At 39.4% G+C, this 20,727-nt stretch overlaps 1 protein-coding gene across 2 annotated transcripts; it reads right to left on the reverse strand.

The window, feature by feature from the left end:
• Positions 1-5,014: 5,014 nt before the first annotated feature.
• LOC119475174 (glutaredoxin domain-containing cysteine-rich protein 2) lies at positions 5,015-16,326 on the reverse strand. 2 transcript variants are annotated; one of them, XM_037747631.1, is made up of 6 exons: positions 15,560-16,326; positions 14,679-14,894; positions 13,507-13,690; positions 11,825-11,934; positions 8,665-8,892; positions 5,015-5,995 (listed from the first exon to the last, which is right to left on the reverse strand). In XM_037747631.1, the coding sequence occupies exons 2-6, from the start codon at positions 14,733-14,735 to the stop codon at positions 5,822-5,824; spliced, it is 753 nt and encodes a 250-aa protein (XP_037603559.1). In that variant the 5' UTR covers positions 14,736-14,894; positions 15,560-16,326; the 3' UTR covers positions 5,015-5,821. The 2 variants fall into 2 exon arrangements, with proteins under 2 accessions (XP_037603559.1, XP_037603560.1); XM_037747632.1 differs by lacking the exon at positions 15,560-16,326 and having other exon boundaries at positions 14,679-15,007.
• Between the last annotated feature and the right edge of the window lie 4,401 nt (positions 16,327-20,727).

Raw genomic sequence — 20,727 nt, forward strand, 5'->3', positions numbered from 1 at the left:
GTAATATTACGACTTTATTTTCGTAAAGTTATGGCTTTATTCTTGTAATATTACGACTTTGTTTCTCGTAAAGTTATGACTTTATTCTCGTAATATTATGACTTTTTTTCTCGTAAAGTTATGACTTTATTCTCGTAACATTACGATTTTTTTTTCTCGTAAAGTTATGACTTTATTCTCGTAACATTACGATTTTTTTTCTCTTAAAGTTATGACTTTATTCTGGAAATTTCAGATTTCTTTTCCCTCAATGTGGCCCTAATACTCCGTCGCACATTTGAACTGTGGCCCTCACTGCATTAGACTTATATACTATATACTTAGACTAAAACCTTCATCACATGATCAAATGTTTTGTGGCTCCAGATAGATTTTTTTTTAATTTTTTTTATTTTGACTAAAATGGCTCTTTTGATAGTAAAGGTTGTCGACCCCTGGCCTAGTGGCATGTTACTGTAGTGTACATTTACTCAAGTACTGTACTTAAGTACAAATTTGAGGTATTTATAGACTAATTTACTTGAGTTTTTTTCCATTTTATGCTATGATACTTTATACTTCTACCCCACTACACCTCAGAGGCAGATATCCTATTCACTCCACTATATTGTTCGTTCCCTGTCCAGGGAAAATCATATATTTCCAATTTTGGTGATTTTTTTATTTTCTAATGTACTGAATTAGAGTGTTCCCTTATGGGTTGAGAACATTACCCTATTTCTTGAGCTAAATAAACTATTTAGAAACCCTCGTGGATTAACTGCAAAATGCATCATCATAAAGTAAATAATAGTAAACACTGAAAGGGAACATTTACTGCACAATGAGTACAGTTACATTTACCATTTTACTGATATTACTTACATACTTACAAAGTGTCAATGTTGTACAAACACAGTGATATTCGATAGTGTAATCTCATTTGCTAATACAAGGTACCCTAGCATCCATAATGCATCAAGTACAATTATACCGCAAGGTAGAAAACCCAACACCCGCAGGAAGACAACATCAAGACAGAACTCACGGGTCCTCTTACATCGTGGAGGTGCTTTCTCTGTGGTCATGACATCAGGAGATCAAAAACATTATCTTTTTTTAAATCCTATGTGGAATTTGTATTTGTTTTTTGTTTTTGTATAAGTGTTTAAAGAGTATGTGAATTTATCATATGTGAAATTGTATTAAATGTTTGTACTGAATATGTGAAATTGATATTTCCTTAAGCACACATTTTTTATCTGTTCAAAATGTACCTTAAAGGAAATTTGTAAAGTATTTTATGCTCTTATCAACATGGGAGTGGGCAAATATGCTTGCTTTATACTAATTTATGTATATGTTTATTGGAAATCAATTACCAACACAAAACTATTGTCCAGAAACCCTCACAGGTACTGCATTTAGCATAGGAAAATATGCTGATGGATTCAATTTACAGTGAATACACAATGAATTTATTACAATGAATGATGTTCACATGAGATTATTTACAAACATTTAAAATGTACATTAACTTTAACTTGACATGACCGTCTGTTTCTTGAAAATAATACGATGTAATGATAATGAAATCACAAAAAAAAACTATTATTTAATTTAAATAAATGTACTGAACATGATACTAAAATGAATACCATGTATTTGATCCTTATTGACATCAGAATAAATACATTATACACTTACTTAGACAATACTGTCAGAAGTGTGAGACCAAATAATAATGAATACAATAAAAACACACAAAGCACTAGAAAAATGTTACTGACCTTGATAACATAGATATGTACCTATTTCATAACATTTGACTTCTCTGTTGCATAGATCCGTTCCACTCCTCCTCCCGTAAAGAGGTCAGAGGTCAGGATCAGCTAACAGGAGCGTTTTGCAAAACGATGCTTCAGCCGGGTCGAAGCTTGCTGAGATGGAGGCTTAAAGTCTGATCCATCCACTGAAGGGTGGTCTCTCTAATCACTACACCACCCTGCTGCTCCAACAAAGCCAATGAACAGGACTGGTAATGTGTCTGTGGCCTGTTACTACCTGATTATATTTAGCTCCTGCTGTTGTTCACTCACTTGGCAGGGTGAAAGGTCCGTAGACCAGCATTAATGCCAAGTAAAAAGCTCAAAAAGGTGAGTTACTGGTGATGTACACAAGAGCGAATCATCCATTATGTGTAGAGAAACAAAAGGAAAGTGATGGAGAGGGAGAGAGTTAAAGAGACACGCGCTTGCAGATTAGATGTGGCTCACTTCCCCACACTGTGCAAAAATATTCCTGTATGAGAGTTTATGATTAATGTATACCCACTCTGCTCCCAGTCTGCTTCCCGTGTCGTATATTACAAATGGGCTATACGAGATCACAGATATATCTATAAAGCATCATAAATGATGATGCTGCCACCGGGGGAAAGTCTTTCCCTCTATATTCATAAGCCATTGTTTGCTTGCTGCTGTGATTAAACAGGCCATTATTTGATAATGGAGATCTCAAATAAATGACAATTTTATGTAATGTTGCACGATATATCACAAGAATAGCAGATACACGTGTGTGGGCAGTGTGTGTCCACCCACTGTAGTGCGATAAACAAAAGTCAAGTGAGGGAATGAGTCTGTAGAAGCCTGCGAGATATTTGCTGTATTGCTTTGAAGAATTGTAAAACTGTAGACGGGTTAAGAGCTCTGTGTTACTAATCGACATACAATAAAACATTACTATCTACTCAGGCAAGTCATATTCATTGATAAGTTTTACCAAGCACACACTGGTTTATAACTCCCAAACTTTGTTAGGCAGAACAGTCAATGTTTCAACAAAAAGCCATTTTTTTATCATAAGTGTAAGTGCACTGAGGTCATGACCCTAAAAAGAGGTATGGATTATGAATAACGAGAAACTCTCCAGATTTATATTCTCCGTATCCTGTCTCCCAACGTTGTCAGAGGGGATTCTGATATTGTAAATCTCCCTTTACTATTAAATATTGTACAATGTTATCATTTCATGCTCTATTCCCCCATTAAAATGTAATCTTTTATTAAGTATTTCTGTGTCTCTTTTTGGGGGGGATTTCTTTGACCAATATTTTTGCAACATTTTTCTTCTAGAAAGAGTTTCATTTAGTTTACTATGACATCAGCATGATGTGCTTACGTACACCTGACTTGCACTTTGTCATCTTGGCCATTTGCCTGATGTGTTGAAACACTGCCTGTTAATACTAATAAAGTTTTAATAATTCTGAAAATATCGGAAGAGGAACTACAAAGTGTGTGATCTTCATGCTCCAGCGATTCTCTATATTTGTCTGAATTCCCCTTTTCTTTTACCTGTTTCTCTTATCGCTGCTGTAGATCAGGGATGCTGAACTTGCATTGCCCGGGGGCCACTTTTGCAAAATGACAGGAGGACCAGTTGGTAAAAAAACATTAATATTTGTCAGGAAAAAAAGGACCAAACAAAGGTCTATAACTCATCTTGTTCTTGGATTTGAGGATATTCAGGGCTTTCCTGACCTCTGTTGGGGGTCTGGGAGAATCCTCCCCTGGCACTTTTTTTTTGATAAACAAGTTCTATTCGTCTATTTTGATGCTTTCGTATGCACTCTGGAACCTTATTTACAAAAAAAATCACAATGTGAATCAATGTATTTTCATTGTGAATTATAAAAATGGTTGTAAATTGAGTATCTCTGCTGTAGATCCTGCGAGACAGAGGAGGCCAGGAACAGTTCTGTGACCCAATTTTGCCTCACTTTGGCTCCCTTGAGGAATACTGAGTGAGAACGGGAGCAGAAATGACAAAGCTCAGTTTTAACTTCAGTGTGGGTGGCAGATTTTTAAGCAAACCAGTCAGACAGAAAGAGAGAGAGAGAGTAAAATGAAAAAGAGGCTGCAGTTTCAGGTTCCCCTTCTCATCCCAGAAATAGCAGGCATTAGATTGCTGATGGGGCTTTTGGCCAGGCGGCTGATAAGCCACACTGTCTGCTCTTTAACTGAGTGTGAGCCTATCTCACATAATGAGACAAAATAATGGAAATGCCAGCACAAAGATAGGTATAGGGGTATCAGGGATAGTGGGCTGTAATGGTCTGGGGGTGCTTGTTCTGGTGTGACTTTGGGCCACCGACACCTTAGAGGATGTGGTCAGTGCTTTCAACTGCTACCACTGATTTTGATTGATCATCCCTGCCTTGCAGCATAAGGATAGTGGTGAAAAATGCCATCTCAGCAGCCACTGCAAAATATCCTCTGGGCTCAGTGCAGCTCATATCTGATCACCGGGCAGGTAGGCATATTAGAAAAGCTTTGTATTGTTTTGAAAAAGTTAAACTGGTAACTCCACCTACACCCAACTGCAAACAGAAGTCAAATGATGTGGTTAACATCACTATCTAATGTAAATGCTTGTAATGGGTTGATGTAATCCTGGAAGATGCAGATGGAAATGCACAATTGCATGAAGTTGATCGTCAGCGAGGCAATATTATTGATTCCTTTTCTGTTAAATCAACCCAAAGTGGCACGACACAAAACATTGTGGTTGATTGCAGTTGTAATGACTGGGAATTATGCAGCGTGTTCCTTTTTTTTTTATTAATTGTTACATTTAATTTAGTTTTCAAGCTGGGAACACACAAATAAACATCCCTAGCCCACTGTGAAAACACATCAAACATTTAAGTAATGACTTTCACACATTACAGTCACAGACGTCGCTGTTAGAATTACGATGCTGCTCCGACAACAGGGCGCGTTTAGCCATAAAAGTCAAACATGTTTGATAAGAAAGTGACACTTCTGACTGATCCGAAGCTTGGTGAAGAAGCAGGAAAACATAAACATAAAGTGACGGTCTATGACCTTCACTATCTACTACATTGAATCATTGTCTTCATCATCATCGTGGACATTGTTGGGGTTATGCTGATATGATAATCCTGTGTTAATAACCCAATACAAAATAAATAAAGCACAGCAGTGGATGGAGACAATAAAAAGAGGCATTGAAAAATGTATTAGGTGATTTATTTCATTCATATACCAAAACTGTGTGGGTAAAAATTTGAAAACAAATAACCTGAGAATGAGATTATCAATAAAAAAAAGAATTGCCTACAGTAATATTGTCATTTATTTAACTGTTATATACGCATATCGCCATTGTTTGTTGGAGTGCACATTAATCATTGATCAAATTCAATTTATTTTGTTACCATTTATGCAATTGTCTCCTTTTGACTCTTTATCTCCCAGAAGGGCTTTAAGGAAAGCATCAGTTACCCTCATACAGTACATCATGTTGGGATGTAAAAGAGTTTATTCCCTCTGGTGAATATAGAGGGGATATAGTTTACAGGGCAGCATTCCCAGTAGATGAAAATAAAAAGCAATACGTTTGCATCGTTTTAATAAAACTGATAACTCTGTCGTGGAACCCGGTTTTATCAGGAAGAAGGGGCGCAGATGCAAAATAATGTGACAACAAAAAAGTGATTATGTGTTTGTGTTATCGCAAGCCATGTTCACTGCACACAGTAATTGTATTTTACGATTTTGTGCCCGCTGCACAGTTTATAATTCCCCTTTCCAATGATGGCTTATGTTTCCTAGTAGTGCTCCGAAACGCCCCACCAAGAACACTTTGGATTGGAGCGATATTGCCGCTGAGACAATTGTGACAAACCCATAGCACATCGGGCGTGCACTCACTCACAGCTACACACTCGTTCACTCACTCATTCACTGTCTCTCTCTCTCTCTCTCTCTCTCTCTCTCTCTCTCTGCCAGACATGGGTGTCAGCCAAACGGTGCTATTTGCTGGAGCAGGACTGGCACTTCTCCAGACCATGGGGGTAGCAGGCTTGGCAACGCAGATCACTGATGGACTCATTGAAGCGGTTCGCCAGCATGGACAGCTTGCTGCCGTGACACAGAGAGCAGGGAGCGCAGCCCGAACCGCCACAATGCTGGCAGCTGTCGGCCTCCTGGAGACAGAAGAAACACATTAGAGGGGAGAAGAGGAGGAGAAAGAGGAGGTGAAAGAGAGGAACTGTGAGGTTAGGCAAAGGGTAGAAAAGGGAGGGAGAGGTTGGAATGGCAAGAAACATATTGATGGAGACTGAGCTGAAAAGGGAAGTTGGAAAGGGAGTTTTGTCAGCCATATCTAAACAATTGCTGTATATATGTATGTATTTAAATGTAGTGTCAAATGCATCAATAATCTATATTAAACCACCATTTCACTTTAAAATATATTGCTAATATTTACGCTGCAACTGTTTCAAAGCTGATTAACTTGCAACACCTTTAGCCAGTTCATAAACAGCGGCAATTAACAGCTATCTAGTTTTACTGGCCGGCCTGCTGGCAAACTCTAAACAACCTTTACGACATGGAGAATTTTCCAATATTATTTACAATTAAAGGCTTCTGGTAAGTAGCTGTGAAGAGCCTGTCGGTCATTTATACAGCCTGCTGGTCATTGCAATTAAATTTATAATAACGCGGAGCTGCCTGTAGTTTATTGATTACACAACAGAAGATGTAAATCTACTACATGTTGTTAATCAGTAGAGAATTGTTTTCAGTGAAAACTTTGCACGGAGGCTGTGAATTATCCTTGGCAACCAGGATGTTGTTGTTGAGATTGTAAGAGTAGTTAAATATTTAGGAGCCACAAACTAAATGCCATTCACATCTGACCCTTTAGGATTTCCTTTGGGAAGAAGGAAGCTTTTTAAAAGACGGAGATAGACTGCTTAGCAATGCATGCTAGAGTGCTTCAGAGGAAGATGCTCTGAATCTAAAAATAGTGGCACGGAAAAAGTGTTTCTAAAATCCTGTTTAACAAATTTATTTACAAAAAGTAAAATAGAAAAGGGGTGAAAGTAAGCAAGGTATTATTGAGTTTGGATAATCCTTTTGTTAAGACTACTGGTTACACTTAGAATCAGACAACCGGTAGCCATTGGACCACCATTGCAGTGATAGGCTACCCCAGTGGCTCCCAACATATTTTCCTTGAATTCCCCCTATATGCATCTAAGAAAAGCGCACCCCCTTAATACAGGTGCATCCTTTATGTGCGGCATGCGGGAGAGCAAATTGTTTATGAAAGGCTAAACACCATCAAATATGGATTGAATCAGAATATTTCATTAGAGAAAAGGCTAAACGCCAACAAATATGGATTGAATCAGAATATTTCATTAGAGAAAAGGCTAAACGCCAACAAATATGGATTGAATCAGAATATTTCATTAGAGAAAAACACGTTGTGAATTTTGGAATTGATTACATCCATCTTTTTCCAATAAATGTGGACTTTACAACGCCCCAGAGTTATTGTAAATGTTTTGATCACACGAGTCAGAAACAATTCTACGTAGCCACCACTAGAATCTAATTATGCAGACAGTATAATACTAATGATATTAGTGGAGCATGCTTTATCTGCAACTGTGCAGAAATACCAGGTTTAAACAGAATGTGGCCTACTAAGTCGCAAAAAAAATTATCTTTTTAAATAGTTTTATATACAGACTTTTGTAAAAAATTATCCAGTAAGTGTGTTATTATGATTTGTGCATTTGTGATATGTGCAAATCTAATTTTGAACTGCGTCAGAGCAGAAAAAAATTGTGGTGCAACCCCCTAAAAGGGGCCCAGGTAGGGAACCACTGGCCTACCCAACAAGCAAATGTTTGCAGTTGAAATCCACCACAAACTCTCACTAAATTTCACTGCACACAAGGTTTTTCTTTAAATGAAACTTGATGTTTGACTTACAATTCTGGTGCATCGAAACCTACATTAGTTTAAGCTGCACATACAGGTTATATTCACCCACTATATTGTGATCGTCAGCAGTTGTAGTGAAACCTGCTTCCAGATTGGGTAAACAGCAACATTTGTGCACGCTTATAAATCTAAGCCTGTGTTAGAAATAAAGAAACAAAGACAGTGAAACATTAACTACCATGGGGTGTGGGCAACAAAGGCAAAGATGATAAAGAAAATAAAGTAACAAAGAGGAGTGAGATTGCCAAATAATGAAAAAAAAAAAAGCTGAGAATGAACTTTTTTTTTTTCTATAGAGGCAGAGAAAATGAGAAAATAACGAGAGGGGGTGAGAAAAGAATGGCGGGAGTGAGGGGAAGAGAACAGTAATCAGCCAAGGAGGTGAGAGGGAGGGGATAATAGCGAGCTGGGTATCCTTGCGGGGCTGGCAAGTGGCAGGCAAATGCTGCAAGGGCAGAGTAAAAGTGTGGACTCATCAGTATGTGTTCACAGTTGACAGATAACACTGGGACAATGGGGCGTTGCAGCGGGAGGGGGCAACAGGAGAAGAAAAGTGAAGGGGCACAAATATAGTGGCAGTTACAAGGAAACGCAGAGGAGATTGTGGGATGAGACTAAACACCCCTCTGTGAACAGTTTCAAATTACAACAATATGGCTGCACAGGTGATCCTGCAGTTACGCTCTTGAAAGCACAGATAAAGTGAAGAAAGGATGGCTGGAGACATATGCACAGAGAGAGAGAGAGAGGGGGTAATGAGAACGGAGAAGGACATGGTGAGAGAGAAGAAACAGAAGCAGGGTGATAAAAAGCCTACCACACCACTGAGAATAATTTGGCCAAGGATCATTACCTTGTTCTCTGTGTCGCTGATCTGTTTCTCCTCCTTTTCCTCCCCGTCCTGTATACAAAGAGCTTTAGCCCTCCTCCTGCTCCCCCTCTCCCTGGCCTTTGGGTATCCCTCTAAGTCCACAGGAGGCACCGTGAGGTGCCGCACCACTTCAGGCTTCCTCGGTGGCGCTCTGATGATGCGCAGGTTGCTGGTATAGATGATTATCTTGCCAAAGTCCAACACTGAGGACTGAAGGAAGCAGAACGTGTGAGCTAATCTGCATCAGCTACAACAACTGGTGCATCCTAAGATTAAGTATTTTTAATTAGCCTCTACTTGTGTTAGATATTTCCAACAATTCCCAGAGTCCATTCCTGGAACTAGAGAGCGTGCCCACATTTAACTGTGGGCTTTTTGTGTGGGTGAGAGGAGGTTGTCTGTATGCAGCTGACAAGTCACACCTCTTGTGCAAAACACTGGTGGTGGAGAAAGTGGAAACAATACTTCCTCTTCTAAAAACACAGATTTTCTCCAGTGTGATTATCTAGAGTCTGGAGAGAAACCCTTGATCTTTGATACCAGCAATGTATTTATTGCATTTAATTCAATCTTTATAATCTACATTTGATTGTCCATGGAAATGAAACAACCAAGTTTTTTTATATAAAGGTATAAGAGTATAAGGTGTACATTTTTCTTGAAGGATGCAGAATGTGATGACCATAAAGTGTACCACGTATCCTCACACAACGGTTCGTATATCTTACGAAAAATTATTCCTCATTTTTCATGCGTTTTCCTATGAATGTCCAGCAACATGTGTCAATTTCCGCTTGTTACATGCATGACGTCTTTTCAAAATAAAACTTCCGTCTCCACAGAAAACAACTTGGCTAGGTTTAGGCAATAAAACTACTTAGTTAGGTTTAGGAAAAAGCCGTGGTTTGGGTTAAAATAACTCCGGAAGTGGCGTAAGTACGGATGTTACGTGACAAATAAATCAACGGTGACTTCTGGTTTCACACGGGATACAAATACCGGTCTCCCGGGCGACAGTCCGGTGTTTTTTGACTCCTCCCTACGCAGGTTTGTCACTTGTTATACTTTCTGGTTCACGATTACGTGAATTACATCCGAATTGTTTCATGAAATATATATGAAGTACAGTGCCTTACTTTTCGTAGGTATAGCTAAAAACGGTCTATGAGAATAGCCTATAGGTTTTTATAATGATATCAATCATGATGGACAGCTCAAAATACCCATGTGCCTCAGCTGCTGTTGCCATGGAGAAAAAGCTAGTCAGAAGCACGAAATATAGCAAATTAAGAATGCAAAACACAGCACCATAGTTGCTGAATTAATCCAAAATTGAGCCAGAACGTTAACAGAAGAGTCGTAGTTAACTTCTACAGCCTGACAGTTTTTATGTACACAGGCAACCTTTTTAATCAAAAGACCAGTTAATGTTTAACACAGTTTGTTTATCTTTTGCACTGATGATTTAACTGGAAGAGTTTCATACCGTTCCAAGCCGTAGATGTGCTCCAACGGTAAGTCAATTAACATCGTCTATGGGGAAAATTTATCAGAAAAATTAATGTTTATGGTGAAGAAGTTATCTGATTTTTACTTACGGATCCATATCGGCAGGGCTGCATTGTTGATTGCCAACAACTCGGTGATTACTTCGCTAATCCCTGACATTTCTGACTTTCCAAACTCATTTGTAGTGTTTTGGAACTTTTTAAAATGATCTGATAGGTGGCATTTTTCAAACATTCAGAAATTAAAATCAGATAAAGAGCGTTTTTTTTGTCAGTGAATCCCTGAGTCTTATTATAAAACAGACAGAGAAAGCATTGAAGTCGTATACAGTATGGAGGAACTCATTAGTCCTTGTACAGTAGGGGTGCTCCTCCAGGACCACCGTGCCAGCCTTTAAATAATGCCCTAAAAGGATAAACTAAATCCAAATTGCTGTTTTGAACTGATAAATGTGATAAACACTGGCCTTGGTCACCAGGGCCAAGCGTGCCTTTGTTTAGAGGATAAAAGAATGAAACTGACACTAAGCCAGCAGGCGATGTAGCTGACCTCCCGCTCAGCCTGCTGCACTAATGAAGCCACTGCCATAGCAGCTCAGTGAGGCTTTTTCCTTTCAAATGAACAATTTTGTAGTTCAATTTTAATTGTTGGCCAATTTTTCACGGAACAGCATGCAGTTGGTGCTTTAATTACCCCAGGATTCTTCTCATTTTCTATTTTAAGCCTTGATTGCTTGCTCTGTTCTAAAGATGTATGAATTCATTATTAAATGGCTTTGCGTTGGCTGGTAATTGTGTGTGTTTTTTTTGGCGTGTCTGTTTGCATTTCAGCATATGTACCTTGCAATGCTCTGCGGGGTTTATAAAATAAATACCAACTCTTCCAAGGAGCTGTTATTATAATTCCCCTTATATAAGTATATCCAAAGAGACGCTGCATGCTCCAAAATGAGTAACTTAGCATTTATAGAGGTGTTAACCGCCTTTTTCTGTAGGTGTTGTTTGAAATAACAGACAATAATGCTTCCATAAATAAGTACATATGTTGAACCGACAATGCTGGTGCTACAGTACATCACAATCTTTATTACCAAACTGTTGTTTTAAGATCACATTAAAGCCTAGCCTCGAGATCGGCATTTTGGCCTATTTTATTTTTAATGTAACCATAATTTACTAAATGAACATCATGCTGTATTGAAGAAGACTTGGAACTAGCGATTGAGACCATAAAACTCATGTTTACAATGTTTACTGAGGTAATAAATCAAGTGAGAAGTAGGCTCATTTTCTCATAGACTTCTATACAATCAGACTTCTTTTTGCAACCAGAGGAGTCGCCCCCTGCTGGCTATTAGAGAGAATGCAAGTTGAAAACACTTCACTTTTCAGACCCCTAGGTTGCCCTCTGCATTAAAGTAAACTGCTGCCATGGTGGACATTTTAATTGGCGAAACATTCAGCAAAATCGTATTATTTTCGCAGTGGAGAATGAATTAAGACAATGAAGTTAGGTCTCAGTATACGTGACATTCAGACGGATGAAACTGACACTGCTAGTGTCTCTAATCTAAGCTTATCTTGATTTAATATAAAAATTTAGAAAGTCAAAACCAGAGAGCAGCATTGCTTACTTTGGCGTCTCCCTCTGCGCCGTCCGTCTGGCCTGCAGCTGGCTTGTAGCTTCCCATCCCTCTGTACACGTTTATTCTCTGGGCAATGAGCCCTGTTGGAGGATAGGCTCCTGGATACAGAACAAAACATGTTGTCAGAATAGAGTGAGATCTTACAAGTACTAGATATTTCAGACTCAGGTCCAGGTTTGATCCACAAACAGCATGGATTTCTTACACTTTGATGTGCTTGTCTGAATTCTTATAAGTCTTTCTAAACTCTGAAACAACAACAGCCTACAATGACCAATCCTAAATTACCAGTCTCTACCTGACTAACTGAGACCACCCAGGCCAGCTGTGTAAGCACCTAGCTTTACCAAATCCTTCGTCTTAGCAACTTTCTACTTCTACTCGTGTTTTTTAAGAAAGTAGTGCATTCTCTCTAGAAACACGAACAAAAATATAAATATAATAAAAACTTTTTAACGAGCATACTAACATTTCTGGGACCATTTGCCAGGCAACCAGCGGAGACTCCAGGAAGTTACTGGTCCCTGGTTCGAGGTTGTTTCTAGAAGGTAACCCGCAAATTGCAAAATCTGATCTGAGATCTGCAAAAATTTGCAAAAACTCTTGCGGGACTCGCTGCCCTACGTCCTATCCTAATATTAACTATTCTCGATCAATGCCTAACCTTAACCATTCAAGGTCAATGCCTAACCTTAACCATTCAAGGTCAATGCTTAACCTTAACCATTCAAGGTCAATGCCTAACCTTAACCATTCTCGATCAATGCCTAACCTTAACTATTCTTGAACCATGCCTAACCTTAACTATTCTTGATCAATGCCTAACCTTAACCATTCAAGGTCAATGCCTAACCTTCAAGATCCATGCTTAACCTTAACTATTCAAGGTCAATGCCCAACCTTAACCATCTCGCTTGCAGGTTCCCTTCCAAAGAAGATTATACCCCCCTAAGCTATTCCATCAATTACACACTATACACTAATTCTAACAATGAATGAGTAGAGCATTCTATATCTTATATCTAATTATATCATAAGCATACTGAAATAGCCCAGTATTTCAACATTTCATCTTCAAAATTGGTAGTGTTCCAAGTTCACAGTTTGGTTGACATCCTCTGGTGCATGCTGCTATAATATCTTGCCAAAATAATGATCTGTAATAAACATTTGCACTCAGGAATCAGATTTTATTTTAGCTAGATTGTTAACTCCATCATCACAGCAGAGAAAATATCTGTTTTATACAACTGGGTGATGTTTAAGGTCAGCGTGTAATTCTTCGCCTATATGACTGCAGATCACAATATGATCAGTGCACATATAGGAGGGCTATTGAGCCTGTAATTGAACAGCCTTGAGACGTTCCCCATCAACATCACAAAGGTTGCTTTAACACTTAGTATTTGAGATGTTTGTAAGCACATTGGCAGTTTTACTGTGCACACACAAACACATTCTACGGCATAGTCTCAATCATGCAACATGCCAAAACAATTTCATGGAAACCACTCCATTTTACAGGCTGGAGAACCATCTACAAATGTAATATACCCATCATGTTGGTCTCCTTGGTTACTGGCTCACATCCCACACAAACAAACCTCAGTGCAGTCATGCATATAAAGCAAGACACGGTGGTAGTGTGTTGCACAATGATAAAAACCCACCCGGTTGGTCCCCGTGAGCATCCTCAAACCCACAGAGCTGCTCCACCTCCAAGTGGCTGGGAGGGATCTTGCGGTGGACGAAGCTGTGAGGGTATTTCTCCTCTGGACTGTCCAGCTCCTGACCGTCCTCGTACACGTGCTTCAGCACCCGGCCGCTGTAGGACGACGCCAGCTTGAACCGCACCTGTGGGTTCGAGTAGAAGCTGACAGGTTTTTACTCCACTCCCCTAAAGGTTTTCACATGATGGCATGTTAACTTCTGTTTAGTGAGATTTAGAGGTAATTTGCATACAAAAAGGAGATTTAACTGCTGTTTGATAAAACAAGAGGGGTGCATACAGACTTTTGCAGCATGTCAACATACAAGCCAACATCCTGCTTCATTCGGTTTGCAGTTTGACATCAGATGCAATTATAGGCTCAGCACACCAGCTTCAGTTAGCTGTGTGCTATAATATAATGCAATATGCCACTGACATTAAAGCATCTGCATGAAAAAAGTGTAAACAGAAAGCTCGGTAATGACCTCAATATGTCTTTTACTCACATCAAGTACTTCAAAACCCCATGAATTTGAAAGACATGTCAATCACCAGGTAGCCACGCCCCTAAAAGCATACCTTCCTTTATGGTCTATTTGACTCTAAATAGGACCATAATTTACTAAATGAACATCATGCTGTATTGAAAAATACTTGAAATTAGCGATTGAGACCATAAACTCATGTTTACAATGTTTACTGAGGTAATAAATCAAGTGAGAAGTAGGGCAAAGAACATATATTGCCAAGAAGGGAAAGTCTATTGGTCGGCTGTTGTAAAAAAAAAAAAAAACACCAGTTTCGTCTCTTTGCTTCTTTACTCTTTGAGTAGGGTCATTTTCTCATAGACTTCTATACAATCAGACTTCTTTTTGCAACCAGAGGAGTCGCCTCCTGCTGGCTATTAGAAAGAATGCAAGTTTAAGACACTTCAGCATTGGCTTCATTTTTCAGACCCAGAGATTGCCCACTGTATTAAAGTGTTGCCATGGTGGACATTTTAATTAACATTAACAATAAAATGTAAACAGAAAGCTTGGTAATGACCTCAGTATGCCTTTTACTCAACATTTATTAAAAAGTACTTCAAAACCCAATGAATTTGAAAGAAAGCGTTGGTGTATAACTCACCTTTCTGGGCTTGGTGCCTTCATAGCGTTGATTCAGTTTTCTCTGGAGCTCCTCCATGGTGGCTGATTGAGTAAGGGACGCCGAGAGACCAGTCAGTCCATCCAAGAAGTTCCTTTCCTGGGGCGGATTGACATCAGCCGGACACCGTGGCGAATGGTGCGATGAAAGGATGGATTGAAATACAGCTTGATTGAAGCACAGGGCACAAGAGCCCGACTGCGTGTAAGGAGTGGGTGGACGACTGGATGAGATAAGGCTCTCTCTCCGAGTGTCCTGCGTCCTGAGATGGAATGCACCTGCTGTTTTAAGGGACCACCTTTCTGGCTCCCCGTGCTAAATTATTCAAAGCGGGATCGTGTGTACTAACGGATTGGTTGAGAAACTAGAAGCTCCGTCATCAAATAATTATGATCACCAGAATAGAAGGTAGTTGGAGCCCGTGTGGAGCACTGTGTGTTTGTGTGTGTGTGAGGGAAAGAAAGAGAGAGTGAGGCTGTGTATGTGTGTGCGTGGGAGTTGTTAGATGGTTGTACTGCCTGTCATTGGACTGGAGCCGAGTGCATCCATGTTGAAAAGTAAACATGACATTTGATGTCTGCTCCTGTCATACTGAAAAATGTAAAATATATCTATAATTACTGAGCTTAGAGTTGCATCACATCGACATTGCTTTTAGTGTCTTGCTTTGTTTATACATGTGTGTTTCTTGTGTTTGTGCAAGTTGAGTAGTCTTATTGAGCAAGAAAACTTCTGCGTTTTAGTCTTACTTCATGGCTCAGAGGAGTCTGAGTCAGACTCTTTGAAAGTCTAATCTAAAGAAGTATCTGTTACGGTATAGATCTCAGGTAAAACATGAAGACAAAAAGTTGGTTTTCACACACTTGAGAATGACTGAGAAGTTTTCTCCAGCAGATAACGCTCAGGGACTTCGTCTAGAAGATTCACAGACATCAAAAAGACTTAAATCACAAATGCAAGTCCTTTAGACAACACAGACAAAACATGAGAAAGCTTTTTCAGTCCGAACCATACCAAAACTTATGTGTAACTTACATTATCTTGTGGATCTAGCCCCGTTTCCGGGGAACATGCTCTAAAAAAAATACTTAAAGTAAAATTCAACATGACTGATATTTGCAATGGTTCATTCACAGCCAAAGTACTTTGTGAGAATAATAAGAAATAACATGAAAAATATTTCAGCTGAGGTGGAAAGAATAGAAAGGATCTAATCTCATTTATTATTTCAATTTAAGGGAATCCTTGAAAGTATACAATTAGACACTTTTCCCCTCTTAATCCTACATTGTAATTACTTTAACTGATGAGTCATACAATTAGTGTTTTAACTAAATCACCATGTGCTAAGTGTTTTCCTGTCTGGTGTAATGGCTTTAATTATTTGGTAAATTACGTATCCCTGTTTTGTACTTAACTTGAAATTACCCACTACTTAGTGTGACTAATAGGAAGGGTTGCCATGCAGTAGACACAGCGTAAAGACTCACATTCACATTTTTCCAAGTACGGCTTATAGGAATCTTCAGACTTGAATAAATGTGAGTCAGCCTTTAAAGCTGAAGTAGGCGACATTGGAGAAAATATGATTAAAAAAAGTTATTTTTATAAATGGTCGCTTTATCGTTACAGTAGTACATGAAACAGGTAACCTGAAAAAAATCATGTGCCTCTGTCCTCCGGTGTCTTGCTCATCAGGATCTCATCTAAATACTCATTCACACCCAGATGGCACAATTCAGGAGCAATTTGGGGTAAAGTATCTTGCCCGAGGACACTTTGACATGTGACCGGAGGAGCCGGAGATCAAACCACCGATATTCTGATTGGTGGACGACCTGCTCTACCTCTGAGTCAAAGCCTGTCCGGCTATGTCAACAAAGCACGAAGAAGCTCGGATTACAACACCCAGAGGGAGAGTGACTTCATTCTCTGCTCAGGTAGACATTACTCCACTATATCTTTACATAGCAAATAGTTGTTTGCTGCTATATTAACGCTCTGGATGTAGTATAAAGTTGTTTACTTTATCAATGAGCTGTACATTATAGAACTAATACATTTGACTCACAACTTGTATTATTGCAGTCAAATGACCCATGTCGTGGAATATTTTCTTTTGAAAATGAGAGTGCTTTATTATCTATATCTATAAAACCTTAAGGAATCAGGAGTAACTCACTGTCCCAATTTATGACCTTTAAATACTGTTTTAATGAGCAGCTCCCTGAATTAAAAGTGTGTGAAGCGGGAAAACCAGAATTTTGTGCCAAATAGTGGGTGAGATTAGACGATAGTAGTCTAATCATTGGCCTTTGATTTTTTTTTTCCTATTTAATGTTTGCATCACATAAAAGTATCACTCACATCTCTAATTTTGCTCTATGTCATTTCCAGAATTGGCCCGTCTGACTCTTATTAAGCCTAATAGGGTATGATTCATGCTGTCAGCATCCTTTTAAGCATCATTTTATCACCGGATCAGAGACTAATTTAATATTTCAATCACATCTATGAGTGCCAGCACGGAAATCTGCATCACTTTCTCCTGAGTAAGTCAGGTCACATCCTGGCATCATGTGTTAGACGTTTGTGTGTGTCAGTTGGTGTGCATCGGTTTTGTGTTTGTGAGTGCATGAGTAAATATGTATGCAATGCCCAAATCCATAAATGCATACGTTCAGCATTTGAATTATTCAATTTACAGGAGGTTTGGAAAGTGCTATTATCTTTATTTTCAAACTGCTGATGGCAGCGGCAACTTTTTTCTGCATCTGCAAGAGGCCATTTCATAAAACAAACACTAATCTAACAAATGGATGCCATTAGCCCCGTGCATGTCGAGATCAATCTCGCAATTATCCTTACAGATGACTGTTATTAAGCTGAGAGTGAACGGATGGTTTAAAAAGCGAGAGAGTGGAGAGAGAGAGACCCTCTATTGAATCTTGCCTGACCGAGAGTCGGCTTAATCAGATTGCAGAACAAGCAAGTACGGTCACTCAAGCGAGAAATTGTTTTGGGCGCATCGCAGTGGAGGAATCGTTTAATGTGCCAGGATTCTCGCTGCTTTCGGTTTAAATGATTGCCGCTGTAAATCTGTCTCTCTGTGTCTCCACATTAACAGTTCGTGTGTATTCTATCGTCCCCATTATCCTCCCTAAATACAATATGCAATATGAGCTTCATTGCTCAGGTACAGTACATGCTCTCTGCTAGCTATAGATCTTCACCTAATCCAATTTCAGTGCTCCGGCGGAACAGATCGAAACGGAGAAATAATAGTTTTGGTTTCACCGTGCTGGTTGACGATGCATTTGGACCCGAGTGCGCAAAGATGAGCCTCATTGAGCCGCAAATTTAAACACAAATGGAAGTCAATTCTCCAGATGGCCTGATGCAGTCTCTACGTGCTAACTGTTCTGGATGAGTAAATTAGAATCGAAACTCTATTTTATGCCGTCTCCATGAACCAGGTATATGAACATGATGAGTGGAGGCTCTCTAAATCTTTTTGATCTACTTCTGGTTGTTCTTCCAGTTGTCTATGCCTCAAACCCTCTGGAGCTACTGTACGACACCCTACTGTACCTTAACCTGGCGTCAGTGGGTGTTCATTATAGTAGGACTGTGTATTGGCAAGAATACTGCGATACGATACATATCATGATACAGGGTTACGATTCAATATATTGTGATCCTGTAAGCAAGGCAATATGTTGCGATTTCTTAAATCAAATTTTAGGAAAACTGTCATAGTATAAAGAACACACCACCATATGCATAGAATCAGAGTAAAAAAAATACTTTTTATGCAATCATTTATAACACTTTCTCACTCCCAACTCTTCAAATACTGCCGCTTGGTCTAGTGTACCTTGGCATCGGAGACTGACGCACGAGGTACCCCTCTTGTGTTACTTTTTGACAGACCAGGGATGGGGTGTCAATATCCGCTTGTTTTGCATAGTGTCCTTTCAAAATAAACTTCCGTTTTCACAGGAAGTTAGGTTTAGGCAACACAACCTCTTAGGTAAGGTTAGGAAACGGTTGTGGTTGACGTTAACTTCACTGACTACTGACTCACGGGACTGACGATACAAAACGACTCAAGTGACTCACGGGACTGACGACACTAACGACTCACTGGACTCACGACACTAACGACACTAACGATTCACATTACTGATAATACTTACGACTCATGTGACTCACGGGACTGACGATCACATGGGACAAGAACACCAGTCTCTGGTTGTTGCTCTGATCGTTGAATAATGGCGCGGCTGGATTTACATTGGAGTTGGTTGAAAGCCCGGTTCGTCACATAAATGTTGCTAAAGGGTGTCTCGATGCGATGGTTTCCAATGCGGAGGGGAACTTACCAAATGGCGGTATTTGACGAGTTGGGAGTGAGAACAGGTTGTGCAATCAGAACAGTGGGATCTGCATTTGCATTTGTTACAGTCTCTGTAACATCATAGCACTACTTTGAGAGGACACATATCTTTGCAAATGAAATAAAGGAGTTTATCTCTGCATGTAAACTATTAATTAAATATTGATGCAATGTTTTTGAGATTTGATACAGTATCACAAAATATAATATCGCAATACTCAATATTTTTTATATTTTCTTACACTTCTACATTATAGTAGCCGTTTTGCGTTTATAGGAGCATGTGTGTGTTGATTATATCCCCCCTAAGGGTCCAAGAGCACCCTGGAGGTGTGTGTATCATACTTATCAAGCAGCATACATCCTTGCCCATATCTCTGTTGTACTCTCCCTCTTCTCTCTAGCTCTCCCTCTTCTCTCTCAACTTTTGCGATGTATAAGTAAAAAAAAAAAAAAAAAAAAAAAAAAGGAAGGTGAAACTCTCAATTTTTAAAGACACCTATTCATTGTTTTGTCTGCACTATTTCTGACACCCTCCCAAGGGGATTAGTATTGACTGACTCTCATATCAGCAGCATCTATTTTCAGGCAACAACGGAGCAGAGATCAGTCAGAAACACTGGTTTAAATTTCTCCATAGCGGTCATTATCCTGAAGTCACATGGGAGCCACATTTTTTGGGGAGAGGTGGAATCACTCAACGTCTCATACGAGGAGTTTCTAACGATGAACTGTCCCTTCAGGTCAGCAGACTGTGGCGAGGAGGTAATGATCGCCTGTTGTTTTGCCATTTTAAACGGAAACCACTACCCTCTCTCTATTTCTCTGCCCATTTCAGCACCAAACTCATGTACTTTTTTGACTCTGCCCTCAGGTGGCTTACAGACAGGAGGGAGGAGGGATATGAGAGGAAGAGGACGAGGGGGGGAAGACAGAGATGGAAGGAGGGAGAAAGTGAAAGGCTGAAATCAAGAGATGGATGGTACTATGAGAGGGAACCAAGGAGAGACAAGAGAGGAGCGATGAAGCTACAGATGAATGTGAAGGACCATATTTGTCTTAAATCATATCTGCAGACACTGATGTCACATCCTCTCTAAAGGTTACAGACAAAAAAAGAGGAACGATCGGCAGCTCAGACGATATATTAATGCTGTGGTTCATCTAATCCACAAGTGTCTTTCTCACTATAGTTTTATTACCTCTGTTACGGCTAGAACCAAATGGGATATAATTATCCATATGTTCTTCATGGACAGGGCCCAAGTTTACAAGCTGTTCATAAATGATGATATAAGACGCTATATGTAAGACCTAAATAATGAGATAGAAGAAGATACGTTTTTTTTTTTCTCTCTTTTTTTATAATGGGAGTTTGTATTACTATGTTCAAGGTATGGCTGTCAAAGATAATGTGATAGTAACGCAATCAATATTTTGAAGGTTGTAGCGGGCTCACTTTTAAAGCAGAGTGGAGATACTGGCATCATTTGAAACTAGAAAACCTGAGGAATCCATACTGTCATACTAGCTTGTTGTGAAGGAGGATAAATAATGCTCAAAGCTTTGGGGAGGAAAAACTAGCATGGCCATTTTCAAAGGGATCCCTTGACCTCTGCCCTCAGGATATGT

This window comes from Sebastes umbrosus, chromosome 17 (assembly GCF_015220745.1).
Source record: "Sebastes umbrosus isolate fSebUmb1 chromosome 17, fSebUmb1.pri, whole genome shotgun sequence".
Lineage (NCBI taxonomy): Eukaryota > Metazoa > Chordata > Actinopteri > Perciformes > Sebastidae > Sebastes > Sebastes umbrosus.